Raw genomic sequence first — 17072 nt, 5'->3', positions numbered from 1 at the left:
GATAACTGGTTATTAGACTAGCAAACCAAAGAGATTCCCAAATGATTAGCTACCTTCAGAAAAGGCGATGGCTGACAAAAGATTATGAAGGATATTTGGTGTGATTGTTTCCTATTGACCAATATTACCACCAAGTAGGTTGTAGATAAATATAAATTAGACACTAAAATATGTACAGATTGCAGCATGCAGAAGCAAGCTTGAAAAATCCTAAAACATCATTGTAATTTTTTTGGCGGTTTCTTTTTTTCAGAAAAGCATTTAAAGTAGGTTAAGGGTAATTCTTGAATAATAATAAAAAAAAGTAATAGTTTGTTTTAAAACTGCAGCTTAGAGAATGGAATAATTAGGTTCAGTTAATTTAGTTCTGGCACTAGTATCATAATTGCAAGCCTTCATCACATTTATTGGAAAAAGCAAAGAAAAAGTAAGAGTTGCACCATTTTCATAAATGTTTTTCTATTTATTGGAGGCTTTTGGCAATACTCAAAACACATCGGAGAAATCTCTTCCACTGGTTGCTCTAAACACTCCTTGGGTTTTCCATCTCACTTTAGAAGGAAAGATTTTCCAGTCAGTGCACATACTGTTGCTCCATCCCAAATAAAAATTAGAAAATGAACAAATAGGTTTTGTTTTTTAACCTGACGTAACTTCAAAATCTATCAGAGGATGAACAGAGTTGAGCATTTTGGTTCTTCAAATTTAGGATAATGCATTGAAGTGTCCTCTGTTGACCTCAATATAGAAAAAATTGGTTTGTGTCTGGATGAATGCCTTTATAGGAGATACAGGCATGTGGTGAAGTGAAGATATGCACACAGAAAGTAAGCACGGCCTGAGGTGGATTTCAGATTAAGCATGCTTACGCAAAGAGACTGAAGGGAAACTCTGTGGTAGCATAGTTTAGATTGGTAATCCTGTTATAGCTATGGCAGCACTAATCCACAGTGGATGCGCTCCGCAGCTGCCAACATTTAAAACCAAAAAAAAGAAAAAGAAACCTTTGAATCAACCCTGGTCTAAGACCCAACCCACCAGCATGAATTTAGTAAACCCACTGCTGACTGGAGCAAACTACTGATTCACACACATTTCGCAATGGGCTTCTGTGTAACCATTCACAAACGCATCATTTAATCCCACATACAATTGAAAGAGGCATGCATCTGATATTAAAATGCTCAAGTACTCATTAAGAAGCACACAAAGCAAGCAAACTGTAACCTTCACCTTAGAGACACACATGCGTGTCTGCTGCAAACACACACATACATTTAATTTGCCATTCAGGGGGGCTGAAGTGGGTTGGTAGCTCAAAGAATCAATCTTCTCTTGATTTGGATGAGATTACGTTTTTAATATCACTGGTTATACTCAAAATTCCTCCTTGATAATAATATTTTAAAATGGGGGGAAATTAAATGAAAAAAAGAAGAATCCAGTGACATGTATGAAAATAGGATATTATTCTAGTGTACATGGGGAACAATCATGAAATTCCAGAGATTCATATATCCTGTACGAGTTCAGCAAGCAATCGCCCCAATGATTAGTTAAATATGGACAAAAATGTCCTCTGCTTTTATTGTGCATAATTTATGAACCACTATCTTCTTTTTCTAAAAACTAGATTTGATGCCATTACCTGCACTCCTTAACCCAGAGTCCTTGAGAGGAATGCTGGGAGTTTTTCCTTTATGTCCACAACTTGGAGAAGGCATTTGATCTTGTTTTACAAAATATGTTACTGGGTTTCTCAGGGGATGAGACACATATAGCCCTCCATTATGGATGATCAGTTCTGTTTATAATCACTGCAGGATGGATTTGGGTGAGTTTTGTTTCTGGTGAAAGCTAGACTCCATCCGACTTGTATTTTTTCATCTAAAGTTGTTGAGCATCAGAACTGACTGGGAGACTCAAAATCCCATATGTGCTTTTAGTGGATAATGCTATTCTTTCCTCAAGCCACGATCCCCAATTGTTGCTAGAGTGGTCTGCGGAGGAGTGTGAGGCAGCTGTAATGAAAATTGGCACCTCAAAGTCTAATGGTTTTCAGATGGAAAAAAAGAGGAATGTTAGGAATGATCCACACACCTACATGGAGGAGTTAAACTATTTGGTTTGGAAACATGAGATTGGTCAACATTTGGTCCCTGTGTCTTTAGTAATATGGACTTTGTATTGATCTGTTGGGTTGATAGGAGATCTGGGGTGAATGGTGGATTTGTCAATTTACCAGTCAATCTAAGCTCCTTCTCTCCTAAGGCCGTGAGCTGTGTGGTTTAAATACATATTTTGGACCATAGAGGACTTGGAGGAGGATCCAAGGCAGATCCTTCACAACAGAGATTAAAAATACAGCACAATTCAACAAAGAGTAAGATGGGAGTGGTGGCTGGAGAGACAAATTGCTGACCCCATGACCCAAACTTGCCTCCAAGTATAATTGAAACTACAGTTTATCCAATTTTATTGTAACCTGAGCCATTTGTTATTATGGTTGACATTGGGGCGGCCATGGTGCAGCATTAGGGCGGTCGACCCATGATTGTAAGAATACAGGTTCGATGGCCCATGTGTCCTTGGGCAAAACACTGAACCCCACCCTGCCTCTGGTGGGAGGTTGGCCAGTGTGTGAATGTGTGTGTGACTGTCTGTGACTGTAAAGCGCTTTGGGCCTTGTAGGTAGAAAATGCGCCATTTACCATTTACCATCACCATAAGCTAAATTGTGAATCAATGTGCGAACCTTCATGTGACCTGTACATTGAGGGTCATCTTAAGGAGACGAGATGTTTGTAATGCAATTACACCAAAATCCTGTTTCAGTGATGCTGGAAAGTTTTCAAAGTGGAACCATACATTTTCAGTTGTTAGAGGCTTCCTGTTAGTGACAACACACTTTCATATTGCATCTGCAACAATTCAAAATCAATCCTTTTCTGCTGTGGCAATTTGCTTCAACTCAGGTTTGATCCTCTTGTAATGGACACGGCCCATTATGTTTCATCTCCTCTGCTCCGGTCAGAACCCTTGTGCAAGTTCATCTGATTGGCTGAGCGTTTCCGAGCTGGCCAATTGCAGTGTTAAATGAAGCTGAACCCGCTGCCAGATGGGGTCCTCCTCTGTTGCATCATGAACTGCTGAACCCAATCAGTACGCGAGCTGTGAATAAATGGGGTCACAGTGAAATGTGTCAGCTGACACATATTGTGAATCACTCAAAGAGGAAATACGGGTTTAATACACCTGTGAGGTGATTAACGGGGCACACGTTTCAGCAAAATGTGTGAGCACATATATATATATATATATATATATATATATATATATATATATATATATATGACAGGTGAGGGTTTTTCTTTTAAGCCATTCACACTACAGGTTGTTGTAGTGTTTGTTGAAAGAACATACATTATGTTTGAACTTATATTACATTTTTTTTGTCATTAAAGTGTACCAGATCAGGTTCTAAAGAGGCAGATGGAAAAAAGATGAAAATATATACAGTAGTTTTTCATCTTATTTTTCTGATCAACATAAAAACTGTATGATTGGGTTATAAATGCTTTTGAAAGAAGATAATCTTGGGGCAGCCATGCAGGACTGAACCAGCTTTAACAGAGCAAGCCAAGGTTAGCTGTTCATGCTGTAAACTCTGCTGCCAACCTTGTGTAGGTACTGAAAACGGGGGTACAATGACAGAGGCAAGAGATTAACTGAACTCCCACACTGGAGCATTACTCCATTAATTGGCTGTCTTTATTCATCAAGGTATAATGGGAACTTGCTCAGAGCAGGACTGAGATAGAACAAAACCATTCCCCGCTCTTTCTTCTTTTTCTTTACTGTGGGGTCAGGCTAAAATTATTGCTTGGGTATTTCAGGTCAGCGAGTTCCACTGGATTTACACAGTAGTTTTGAGCCTATGTTATGAGAATATGTTTTAAGCTCAAATCCATCTTAGCTGCTCAAGGAAAAAAAATTTTTTTTTTTTACATTGGTTTTTTCTTGCAAAATTTTAGAAAACTTGTTGAATTAAAATTTGTTACAGTTGTAAAAATATTATGTTTTTTAAATGTTAGCATTTCTAAAATGATTAAAATCACTAATTGCAAGACCTCAGAAAATAATTTCAGTTGAAAAATTTAAATATATAAAAAATAATGCCTTCTGAACGTGTAGTAATATAACCAAAAAAACAAACAAACAAAAACAAAAGGGATCAAGATACAAACTGACTGAAACTTTCTCACACGTTTGATTGGTTTATCTGAACAAAGACATACGAGCATTTTTAAAAGACAGAAACACTCACACAAACGATTCTTGCTTTTTTGTACTAAAGCTGCTTTCACACCAAACCTGATTTAGGTATTTGTGTTTCTGATGCAGCCTGTCCGTCTAGTAGAAGCATGGTTTAGGCATCGTGGCGAGGTGAGAGTTTGAAAATCTGAACTTTGGCAAAGAAGACATATTGCATCAGCTGCTCAGGGATGTGTTGATGACGCCATCAGCGGGTGGAGTCCAAAGCCAATATGGAAGAGATTCTAATAGTTCTCCTCCTGAACTTTATATTTTTCTTTTTTTACATTGAGATAATGATTCAAATTTTCCCTAATTTTATTCTAGTTTTATTGTAGTTTGTAGCAATGAGGCTAAAAACCTTTAGCGGAAGCTCCTTCCACAAGTGTCTGGAGTGTCAAGTTCATGAAGACATTTATGGACAAGCATTGAGCAGGAAATTTGACACTTGTCGAAAGAGAGGTGTTCAACGTGAATTTGATGTGTGAATTGCATTCGGTACGAACGTAGCCTAACTGTAGTAATGTATAGCACATCTCATCAAATTGGACCAAATCCCTCATGACGCAATAAAACGATCACATTAGATAAAGATCCATGTTTTCATCATTATACAGCTCTGATGGACGTGTTGCTGCACTTTTTGACCTTCTTTCCTCTTCTGCTCTGTAGTTTGTCATTATATTTGGTGTAATAGGTTAGTAAAGCGCTTTATAATTATACAGCATCTACCAGTTACCTTAATAAGAAGTTCTGGATACCCCTTTGGCACATTTTAGCTTTCACAAAGAAAAGTCGGAAGATACAGCCAATCTTTGTATTTTGATTCTTCCTTTTCACATATATCGATATATATGGGTTACAAAATGAATAGAAGCGATGAAGAAAGGTGTGGAGCTTTAGAAATTTAAATATGAATCAAATCCAGTTCAAAAACTGCATGTGATTGCTATAATTATACCTAAATTTGATCATGAAATTTGACGTGTCGGTACACCGGTACTGCTAGTTAGGTTCAATAAACCATTGTTACGTTAAAATAGACACACACAGATTTTCTGCCGGCACCAAATTATTTCTTTGATTCAGTCTGGAATAGCTGTCTGACTATTAACTCCATGTTTGACTGGTACTATTTAAAATAAAAAAATGTTCTTGGTCTCACAGTTGTAAAAAAAAGATTTAATCTACAACTTTTTTCAGTACAAAACCTACATTATACGATTTAGTTTTAGATCTCTGAAGACTGCTGATCATCATACGCTCCTGCATGAAAAGATTGTTCTGTATATGAAAACCCTCTGAATATAACCATCCAAAGGTTTTGATTAAGTTTGTATAATATTCTCTTTCATTACGGAACTCCAACCATCATGCATTTTCCCCCCATTATTTAATAAAAAAAGAGCTGTGTGAGTATACTAGAGTGCAAAGAAATTTGAAAAAGAACAGATCTTTATACAAAGTTTTTGTTAACTCCTCTCGCACGTCTAGTCCTGCTAGGTTATATTTATTCATACTAAAGATTTGTTGTTGTTGTCTGTCTGAAAACCAATGTTTTCTATTGTTTTAAGGACTGTGTATGATCTTTTTATATATTCCTTCTACAACTCTTTCTCTTTTTTTTCTTTTTGTTGTTGCTATATGTGTTGCCCCTTCAAAGAAAACAAGTTTATTCTACCTCCAGAAATATTATATATACTGCTTTTGGGTCTCTTCAAAATTCCACCCAACTATTTACAGTTTAGGGTTTGTACAGAGAAAAAACCTTTTTTATCATTCTGTTTTGTTGCATGTCTGCCTGTCATTGCCTTGCATCTCTCTTCCTATTTGTTTTCATTTTCATTTTTAAACTACCACCTTGATACTCATCCTGTGCTGCTCTTTTTGCGGCAACCAAAAACGTGTTTTACATTTATGCATGTGCATGCAAACGTGTGCTTTGCATTGGGAAATATGTGAATGTTTTTGATGCAGGAAAGTCCTGTTTTGAAAAAAAGAAACAGCATCCTTTAAAGCCATGCTGTCTTTGTGTTAAAAGCAATAAATCCATGTGATGACAGTAGGTTTGAGTGTTGTGATTACAGACTAAGAGCACTTTTTATGAAGAACTGAACTTTAACTTAGGCATGCTGAAGCTATTTATTTATTCATTTATTTATTTATAATTTTTGCCGTGCAGATCGTCTGCTCTACATAGGAACACTGTATGTGACGTAAATGTAGATGTAACAGCTCCTAAATAAGCCTATAGTTATTAGCTCTCCTTCAGAGGAAAACTCTCCAAACAAGCAGTACGTGTTTATCCTTCCTCAGACTGTCACTATGGATCTACACATGTTTGTTTGCTCCTGAATTCCTCTGAGTATTTTGTGGTCTCACCAGGGGTGGATTTGCTAGACTTCTAACTTTTGGGAAACTAGTTGCTGCTTTTGATGACTTTTGTTTTTTTACTGAAATTTTTTAAACTCAAGAAGAATTAAAAATGTTTTACCTGTAAAAGCACAGAAACTGTTGCTTTTCTAATACTGGTTCATACTGTACATCTGAATACTCCAAAGCAGCAAATAGGCAAAACTCCTGCTCTTGGTTGCATGGTAGGATGGTGTCATCTCTGAGACAGGGGTAATCGTGGATTTGAATTCTCAGTTGGGTCATACCAAAGGCTCTAAAAGTGGGATCCAATTACTCCCTTGTTGCTTAAACTTTTAAGTGTTGACTTGTGGGGTTAACCCACCTCATTTGTTGCTTCCTTCCCAAGCATATGGGTCAAATGCAGAGAACAACTTCAACATGTGACAATAGTGAGACTTTAACTTACCATAAGTCTGAACACCTGCTGATAACCAGCGAAATAAGGCAGATGTCACAAATGTAATTGCAGCTCACCCTCTGAGATATGTTGAAAGCAGTACAAGGGTATCTAATTTTAAAGTTACTGAAATAAAATAAATCTTAAAGTGGAATTAAAAAAAGGTAATTTTTGGTTTGAAGCTGTATAGACCTACCTCCACAATTCCCTGTAATGACCAGAAAATTAATCTAAAGCATGAAATAAAAAAGGAGTGTTCATGTCTTCAAATGATAATGTGATGATTTTTAATTTACTGTAAACATAATGTCTGTTACATAATTGTGTATGTGTCTGTCTGTGTGTGTGTGTGTGTGTGTGTTTGTTTGCATGTGTAGGTGCATCCACACAGGATTCAGATGCCATGGAGCCGGAGAAGCAGGTGGACAGCACTGTGAAAATGGCGGGAGTGATTGCAGGAATTCTCATGTTCATCATCATCCTCCTCGGACTCGTCCTCACCTTCAAGCGCAGGTATGAAGTCAAAAAACCTTTAAAACCCAGTGTTTTATAAAAGACTCAGCTTGTCTTTTGTCTGTTTATGGTTTTTGTAGGCACTAAAAAGACAGCTGGCAGCCTCCGTCAGACTGTGCATATTGTCAAACACTTGTTTAAACTCATCTCAATTACAGGTAATCGGCTCCTCTGCAAAAAAAAAAAAAATACTCGATCAGGGCATTAATGGGCTTTAGTCCAGTCCGACTGATCAATGGACAAACAAAAGCTGACAGAAAAATCAGGAAAAAAGGCAGGGGCTGGTTTGACTTAGAGGCTGCCAAGAGTCTTTGAACTATGTCATTATTTCGTGACACAGTTCAAAATACAACATAAGTTACAAAGGTTCACCAAGTGTCCTCATAGCTATTGTGCAATTAAATTTGAAGGAACAAGTTAGGACAAAAAAGTAAGATGACACAGAAACATCAAGCGTTTAATTTTTTATTTACGAAGCTTTAACTTTTATAGAGATCATGTATTATTTAATATTTTAGGTTTTGTCCAAAATACAGAACCTTTTCTGGTCCGCAACACATTCTGATTTAAATTTAGTAATGGATTTTATAAATTCATTGATCATAATTTTATTATAATTAAAATATATAAAATATGTAAAAAGTTTATATTATAATTTTACTGTAAACTTGTGGGCATTCCTTAGAAATAGACGTACTGACACGGTAGTATAAGGTTACAGGGTTAAGGTTGGTTACAAATGTTTGACAATAGGATAATAATTTAATCAAAATGTGATGTTTTTTGTTGTTTTATTTATATGATAACAAATGAATATTTAAAATCTTAACGAAAAAGACTAATACCCAATAACAATGGAGCAATTATCAATAGATTTGTAGAACATTTGATTTTGTCAACTAAAAAAAGAGCTTTGTGCTTTTGAAAGCATCCACTCTGGCCCACTACCATCACCTGCCTCTTCTCTCCTTCACTTTTTCTTCTCTACTCCATTAAATCACATATCCCTTCTACCTCACTCACATACAGCTTTTAACTATGGATATATATTTTGGGTGTCACATTTTTTTAAAGTTCTTTTCATTTTTTTCCACTCATTTTGGAATCGAATCTCACATGAAGTACAGTTCTGCTATAAAAAAAAAAAAAAAAACACAAATTCCCAAATCAACCCAAGGGAACAGTGTAAGCTAAAAGGATTGTGAAGTAAAGGGCATCTCTTTCACATGTCAGTAGCAGCTGTTTAATTCCATACACACCTTACGGTTCAGTGACTGAACGATCAACCACAATTTCTGGAATGAGTTTTTAAATGTATTTACCAAAAACCAATGCCATTTTTTAAATCATATACAATATAATTTGTAGCAACATACTTTTTTTAAAACTTTGGTTATGGCCCAAAGTGCCCTACAATCACAGTCCCATTCACTCACACTTACACATATCGACACAATGATGGTGTCAACCAGACCACCAGGAGCAATTAGGGGTTCAGTTATGGTATGTAACTTTCTGGATCCTCCATTCAGAAATGAGGAATGCACAATAATAGATGGGTTTTCTAAACATCCGTCTTTGAACATAGATTTCCCAACCAACCAACAGCTTCCACTATTATTTATTTATTTTACTTGTCTACAGATACAAACACGTGCAGTAAGTTAAGACGACTGCCTACTTTTGGGTTTCCAACTTTTCCACAAATAAACAACACTGACTCATGCAGCCAGCAGAAAGCTGCTAGACCAGGGGTCTGCAACCTTTACTGCCTTTACTGAGCCATTTGGTCCAGATTCTTACTGACCAAAACTCAGAGATAGCTGCACTTAACATACTCTTAACACTTAACATACCTCATACATCAAATTGACCCAGAAACATCATCTCTGTTCCTCACAAATGAACATAACAGGAGGGTTAACAATGTATTTATTTCAATTTATTTCTAATATAAGTCGCTGCGGAGTATAAGTCGCACCCCTTGCCAAACTATGAAAAAAAGTGCGACTTATAGTCCGGAAAATACGGTACTATAATTTTGCTCAGTTATCTGACATGGTAATACTCTAAACATAAATTTCAAATCTTGAATAAAATAAAGGAAATTAACCATAACTAAAACTAACACTAACCTATAATATTTATTCCAATTTTTGGCATTTTTCAAGGCAGAGGGGCCACTTTGGAGGAAGTAAAAGAGCTGCATGTGTTTCTGGAGCCTCAGGTTGCAGACCTCTCTTCCAGACTCTAGAAGAACCAGACTAGACTGCTTGACAATACAACCTATTCAGACTTTGTTTTAAAGACAGTTATTAATATGACCCTTGTTTTTTTAGATTCAATCTAATTCGGTGCATGCTCTGTGCACAAGTCTTTTTAAACAAATATTGAAGTGCAGATGATAGTTTGTTTTATTTTTTAGAAAACATGCAAAAATGTTTTTTCTATTGATGGTTCCTGAGGTGTGGAACATTGTTTTTGCATAAATTATTTTACATTTCCTTGTTTGCATTTCTTTTAAAAGAAATGTAGTCCTTCAAAGGTTCACAGTTCTGGATAATGCATAAAGAAAGAAAGGTACGGTGTCTAACAAAGCCAATGACATTGAGTGAAAATGAACATTGTGGCTTGTCTATGTATAGTATTCAATGTGATTCATGTGAGACAGGGCAGTTGGGGACCCAGACAGAGCACAGGGTCATTTACTAATGCTAATCAGATGGTAACTCTGTCTAGCAGAGCATATCCTAAACACCAGGGGAATAAAAAAATAATCAGAACCAGATAAGGTGAACTGTAGAAACTTCACATGAGGGTGTCACTGAAAGACAAGAAGCAAGTTTAAGATGGAAGAAAATGTATCCGATTTAAAAATTATGAAAAGTGAAAGCAAGACTCCACTGGTTAACCTTGAGTTCAAGTGGATATGTTAATGGGATGCTAACCAAGGTAACCAAGCATAATAAAGATGAAAAGCACCTGGAGGGCAAATGCCTCTCCTGTGAAAATTTGTGGAAAATGAGCCATAAGTAGATTAAAAAAAATCACTATGATGAACCTCAAGTCCATGTTTCAGTGAAACAACTTAAGTTCAGAACAGAACAGAGAAAAACTTTAGCTGTTTCATTTGTGTGTCTATAGAGATTTATCAGAGTTTCACTCCTGAATCTGAAAAAGCAGGAAACCTTTGCAAAGTAACAGATTACACAGACATGCTCTATCCAAGCTTACCTTGAGAACACCCTGAGTGGGGGGTGGGCTTACTCCTCACCAACAGTTCCACCGACAAGTCAGTGGTGAATTTTTAATTAACTATTGCCACTCTGTAGGAACTATGTCCTAAAAAAAGACAAGTTATATGATTTTGGCTAAAAACATCATAATCATAAATGATAGACCAGTGGATTGGACTGGGATTTAATACACAGGCTTAAACAGAAGAATCACTACTAGAAAAAAAAGTGAACAGGGTCCTTTATTTCAGCAGCTTGGTGATGGAGTGCAGAATTCTTCACCAAATGTTACCTGTTTTGTGTTTCATGACAGCAGAGTTATTACCCTGTTGTCTTTATAAAAAAAACCTCTTTCCAACAATTATTTAAGATTAATATTAATTTGGTAGTCTCTTGATATATAGATGGTCAGAACGTGTGAGAAAAAAGTCAAGAAAAACTAGCAGTATTCCACCAAAATGAAAGAAATTGCAGATATTGAGAGGACGAACAGTTGAATAAATGAGTGCAGAAAATGTATTCAGAAAGCATTAAGATTTTGGTTTTGGACAGTATGTCTGTATTGCACTTATTTTTCAAAAGGCAAAGAATGTTTTACAAGCCTTTCAACCCCTATAAATTATTCTGGTATAAAACATTTTCCGTAAGGTAACATGTACAACTGTCCAATGAATCTTTCAAACAGTCACACGTGTTTCAAATGGACTTTACATTGTGGAAAAAGCCAGAACTTGTTCTTAATAATGCAATGTAAAATTGAATAACCCTGGACACGAGCAAAGTCTTAATGGGGATTCAGTGTTTCTGCAGCCAAGGGGCTCTCAGGGCTCAAACAACCAGCCCTGCGAGATCCACTTTTCGTGGAGTGGTTGAAAGGACAGCTGATGAATAATTGATGTGTCTGAACATCCAGAAACAATGGCTAATGTCAGTGTGTGTGCTGCCAGACCTCTTTATCTCAAGTCTTAGAATATTTGACGGATAGAAAAGTGTAAGGTAATGAAGGACAAAAAGTTTAAACTTTCTGTTTCAAAACTATGAAACTATGAATTAATCTAATGTTTATCCTCTGGGATTTACTAAATTGATCAATAAGTCAAAATCTAAAGCAAGCTCAGGATTCCACAAACGAGGACAACAGTGGCCTTGAGGCTGAAGGAACAGCTAGTGGTCAAAGGGGCATTGGCACAACTCCCAGGCATGGCCAGGATGTCGGGCATTGTCTTCCCTGCCATCCATAATAGCTGAAGGACCTTCTAAGCATGCCACCTAACACCCTGTCTCCCAATTGCTTCACCTAGAGCTGCCCCCTGCCCCAGAAAGACTCTATACAGAGTCCAAATTTTGAAAAAGTATCATAAAAACAAGACATCCTTTAACTGCTTCCAGATCGATTAAAAAAAGAGTATTCTTTGTGTCTTTTAACACCAGCTGTCATTAAGATCATTAAAAAGAATGGTCTGGTCATTCTTTAGTTATAGGTTTTGTTTTAAGTACTTATGGGTCCTCTTTCTCTTTTTTCTCAAACAAATTACCGGTATTTCCAACTGTTTGGATTTGGTACTACAGTTCTAGACTGCCTCCCACAAGCTGTGGCCGGTCAGTCTGGCAGCACTCTGCTGTGGATTTTTTGAATTGTATCATAACACAACCACAACCTGAAAAAGCAGAGCAAATAATAGAAACTTAAGCTGTTTTAATCTGAAATGCTTTTGTTGTTATCTGTAAACCTATATATTATTCATGGCCAATTGTAAAATGCAAGAGTTGTGTGTTTGCATGTGTGCGAACTCTATAGTACTTTTTATTTAAAACCATTATTGATCAGGGTAGAGCTGTGTGGATTGTATTACATTTCTAAAGGCAGAACTAGTTATCCTATTAGATCTGCTAATGAGATGTTATTCGTTTTATATGGTAAAATTAGCTTTTTAGGACAGACATCCTCCTGTGCTAACAACAGAGGAAAATATAAGTTTTAGAAAATGGTAACTTCTTTCTGGGAGCCTATAAAGTAACTTACTTGGCTTTGGTTTTTAGCTGAGAAATTTAGGTTGATGTGAATTATTAAAAAAAGCTCTTTGTTGTTGCTACTTTTAATATTATGGGCAGATAGTCTGTTGTTATATACACGTTTATAGCCCTGTAATGAAAAAAAACCCCTAAAAACTCATTCTTGAAATAAGGTAAATTCTACCATGGTATTCATTAGGTTTTGCAGGGAAATTGTACTCCAGTGTGGTCAGATCAGATAGCATGCAATTACCAAAGCAAGTGAACAGATATAATTTAGAACTGGGTAGGAAAAAGGGAAATATACTTCTGTTTCCAGCCCTCCCTAATTAGGACATATACATATATTGTACATAGGTTTTCTTTCTTGTTTTGTTATTCCATAATTTGAATCCATTGTCTCATACTTTCAGGCTCATTCATTCCAGCTTCCCTGTCACTGACTGTCATATTCTTATCATCCAAATTACAGCAAGTCAATCTTTCCCATACACATTTTGTCACATTTTCCAAAACCTGCAACCATAAATTGATAAATAAATATATATTTTATTCTGATTGCTTTGTGAAAAATATGACTGTTATAACTCAAGAGGCAGAAAAGTTAAAGTAACACTTCACTAAATGGAAAATAGCGTGAACAAGAAAGATTTTGAGGATGCCTTCTTAAAATTCCTCTATTAGAATTGGCAGAATGAATTTAGTGGTTTTCTTTCTGAAGTCTGGTTTCCTTGAAAAGAAACATAAATTTGAACATTGAAGTTTGATTGAGTAAAACTTCACCTGCATAAATATAGTTGTGTGACTTTACACTCAAGGAAAGTAGAGGAAATGTGTGTTTTCTCCAAAGTTTGAATTTTGTGCCCATTTAGTTCATTTTCTACGATGAATCAGCAATGTCCCTTGCTCTGTGTCTTTCCCTTGTCAAGTGTATATTTTGAGCTGGTTGATGAATTGTTTCTGGGACTCGCGAGACTCTGGGATTTCCACTACCTATAGTCCATGTTTGAAGACTAGTCAGCTTGATAGATTGCTCTATGTTTTTATATCATGTGACAGCAGCTTTGCAGAAGAACTATTAAACTAGCTCCCTGTGTTGATTTATGCTGCGACAGAAAGGCTGGTTTTACGCTTAAACAGTGCAGGCCTGATCTTTTAGGGCTACCGGAACAGACAGAAAGCAAATGAAATTGTTTTTTGGCCTCTTTAGCCCATCTGTATTTGAACATGTCTCTGATCAGTACATGGAGACACAGTTGTGTTTTTGTTCAAAATTACTCCCAATAGATTGTTAAGAATGAAAACATATTTCAGCATTCAGACCTTTTCCAGTACCCACCTGCATGAAACTCCTTTTTCTAGTTCCAAATTTTGCATCAAGAACAAAGGGAAAAAGAGTTACAGCTCTATGAACGTTAGGTCAGACCTTTTCCTTTGATATCAAAGCGTAGATACAAAAATGTGAAGAAATCAACAATGGAAAGTTGCAGATAAACCAAGATGTCTTTACTACAACAACCTATCTGACTCAAGTCTCACGCCCTGTTATGTCTTTCTCTATTTTCCTGTTTCCTGCCTCTGGCTCCGCCCCCTCCTGTCCTGTCCTGTACCTGCCTTGCCCCTGCTCCGATAGAGAGATTCACACGTGGAGAACTCTGAGCGTGGGGTATTGTATGTTTATTTCTAGACATCAACACATCCACTCGCTCCCCTCACTGTGATTCTCACCTAGGCTTTGATGGCATTTGATGTTTTCCATCTGCATCCCATATGACCAATACCATGCCTAAAAATATGCATAGTTTTAAACTACACTATGCAACACTTAGCAATATTTAGCTAAAAAAGGAAATGCTCCTCATGAGAATAACATTTGGGAGGAAACTTCAAAAAATCTGTTTAGAATGCACTTTAATACACAGCTTCTTGGCAGTTTACCTTTAAGAAAGTGCTGACACTGTGCACTGTGCATCGTAATTGCTGTGGTCACAAATCACAGCATTGAAAAGAGCCACAAAATGTGCTGTCCCAAGCAACACATATACATGGATGGAAGCATGAAAACATGAAACACCAAATATATGAGTCTCTGTGGCACACACTATTATCCTTGGCCTCTTTTAGCACAAAAAACACAAGGAGTTTAAGCTGTGCTCAGCGCCATTACACAGCCAGATCCATGTCACTAAGTGGTTGAAATTTGGGCTTCTCTACTCCTTTGAGATTTCTAATGCAAGCCATTTCCAAAGTCCTCATTTCTGCACTGTCCCCATGCTCACATCATTAGTGTAGTGTTGGATTCCCCTCATGGATGACAAACTATCTTAATGTGTATGATTTATTAGATTATTTGGATGCAGACTGCCCACTTAGCGGCAACATGTTATGTTTAACTTCTTTAAAACGCTCCTTTTATTATCAGATGTTGTTCATAATTTGCTTCATTCTCATAAAAAAACCCACTTGATTTATCTTTTCTGAACTCCTTCATTACTTCTACTTTCCTTTTTTATAGTGAGAGATGCGTTCACTAATTTTTCCATGATTTGCTTTGATCTATTGTCACAATAATTCTGTGATTTGCACAAATGTCTCTTTTCCTGTTATAAACTGAAAATACTCATTCAGGAAGAGACCGAGAAGATAAAGTGTATCCCATTAAGTTTGACTGTTTGGTGAGACCAGGCTCACATAATTGAATTTCAGATCAGAGCAAACAATGATATAGGAATTTCCCAAAGCAAGATTTCATCCGGCGTGCCGCCTCCAGTATTAGAGAAAGGTTAATAATTTGTGAAACTTTTTAGTTTAAAATGATGTGTTTGGCTTCAGCAAATAAAGCATATGTGGGTGATTAAGGGGGAGATATGTGGCAATATCTTACCGAACGAAATCTGAGACTTCACAAATATCTCCACCTACACTGTTCTGGGCTCAGAGACAATCCTGTCATGCAGCTTTTGCTTTGGATTTGTTTCAGCTCAAATCCCAGTTTACCTTTTCTTAACATGCATGTCTGTACTGCAGCCCAGAATTACATTGAATTAATTTTATTTTGTAATGTTACAGAGAAAAATATGCACATGTCGAAATGTCACTATCGAAGTGAGAAAGTCACTGGCTTGTATCAAAGGTGGCAATTGAGTGCAGGAACTCAAATAACATCCTTAGGTTCCATCTTCAGTTCCATGTAGATTGCCCACTGCCGACTTAAGGAACAGGAAAGATTCTTATCTTTCCTTCCCCTCTAATTCTGTTGTCTGAAAAATGGTCTATTAAATGGTATATATAAATATATATACAAGAAGAATTTCTTACCCAATTAGGAGAATCATAAAAAACGAAAAACCTCTCTGTACATAAAGGTTGTTCTGGCTGATTTTCAATTGAAGTTTTTATTTTTGGTGATTTTTTTTGGCTCTCACTTTATCTAAAAATAATAAAAATGTACATTTGTCAGTGGGACCACACAACACATCTGCTTTGCTTTGTGTCTGGTTGATTTTGCATTTGGCTTAGTATTTCATGGAACTGGGGTGACATTAAGTGACACCAGAGTGTACCTTGGACAGGTGACTTGTCACAGAGACAGACAACTACACACTTGAGTCTCATTTACATTAAGTGGTTAAGTGGTTGTTTCCTTTTTCTCTGGACCTACGACCAACGGGGTCCCAAAAATGGTACAGTTCTGTATGGTTCAATGGGTTCATCTTATATTGGAAACACTAAAAATACCGTACTGTAACGCTCAGTGGAAACACGGCTCTAGTGAGCTACTTTAGTGTTACCAGTTGGCCTACAAAACAATGTTTGTGACCTTTAGGACTCAGTTCTTAGAGAAGACCCACACATGCATGGAAATAAACTATGAACTCCACACAAGATTTAAACAATGGACTTTTAATAAATGTAAAAAATATCTTAGCATATTTAAAAGAAATTATTTTTTAGCCTTTTTTTTGTTTTACACAAAGTTCTTTAAGATTTGTGACTTGTGAGATTTCAAAATTAGTTCAAGCCCTTACTCACCCAATCCTGTTCCTACATGTTCCCCATGTGATGGTGTCTAGGCTTATGCGTAATGTTTTTTTCTTTTCTTTAATTCTTTCTAAAACTTGGGTAACGTTTTACCTGGCTCTGAAAGCTAAAAATAAATTGTCTTAAATCTGTTTGAAATAATT

The 17072-nt window shown here is 36.5% G+C and overlaps 1 protein-coding gene across 8 annotated transcripts in view; it reads left to right on the top strand.

Moving 5' to 3' along the window:
• Positions 1-17072, top strand: part of LOC101158188 (receptor-type tyrosine-protein phosphatase T) — a 313387-nt gene that overhangs the window by 176873 nt on the left and 119442 nt on the right. For 4 of the 8 annotated variants that reach the window (XM_020703319.2, XM_020703320.2, XM_020703315.2 and 1 more), the window contains 2 exons: positions 7504-7639; positions 14522-14554. In XM_020703319.2, coding sequence (XP_020558978.1) covers positions 7504-7639; positions 14522-14554 — 169 coding nt within the window. The remainder of the gene's footprint in view (positions 1-7503; positions 7640-14521; positions 14555-17072) is intronic. The other 4 variants (XM_020703318.2, XM_020703317.2, XM_020703325.2 and 1 more) reach the window with 1 other exon arrangement.

The sequence above is a fragment of the Oryzias latipes genome, chromosome 5 (assembly GCF_002234675.1).
Source record: "Oryzias latipes chromosome 5, ASM223467v1".
NCBI classification, from domain to species: Eukaryota; Metazoa; Chordata; class Actinopteri; order Beloniformes; family Adrianichthyidae; genus Oryzias; species Oryzias latipes.
The sequence above is the reverse complement of the archived record's forward strand: the minus strand, read 5'-3'. Positions and strand labels throughout refer to the sequence as shown.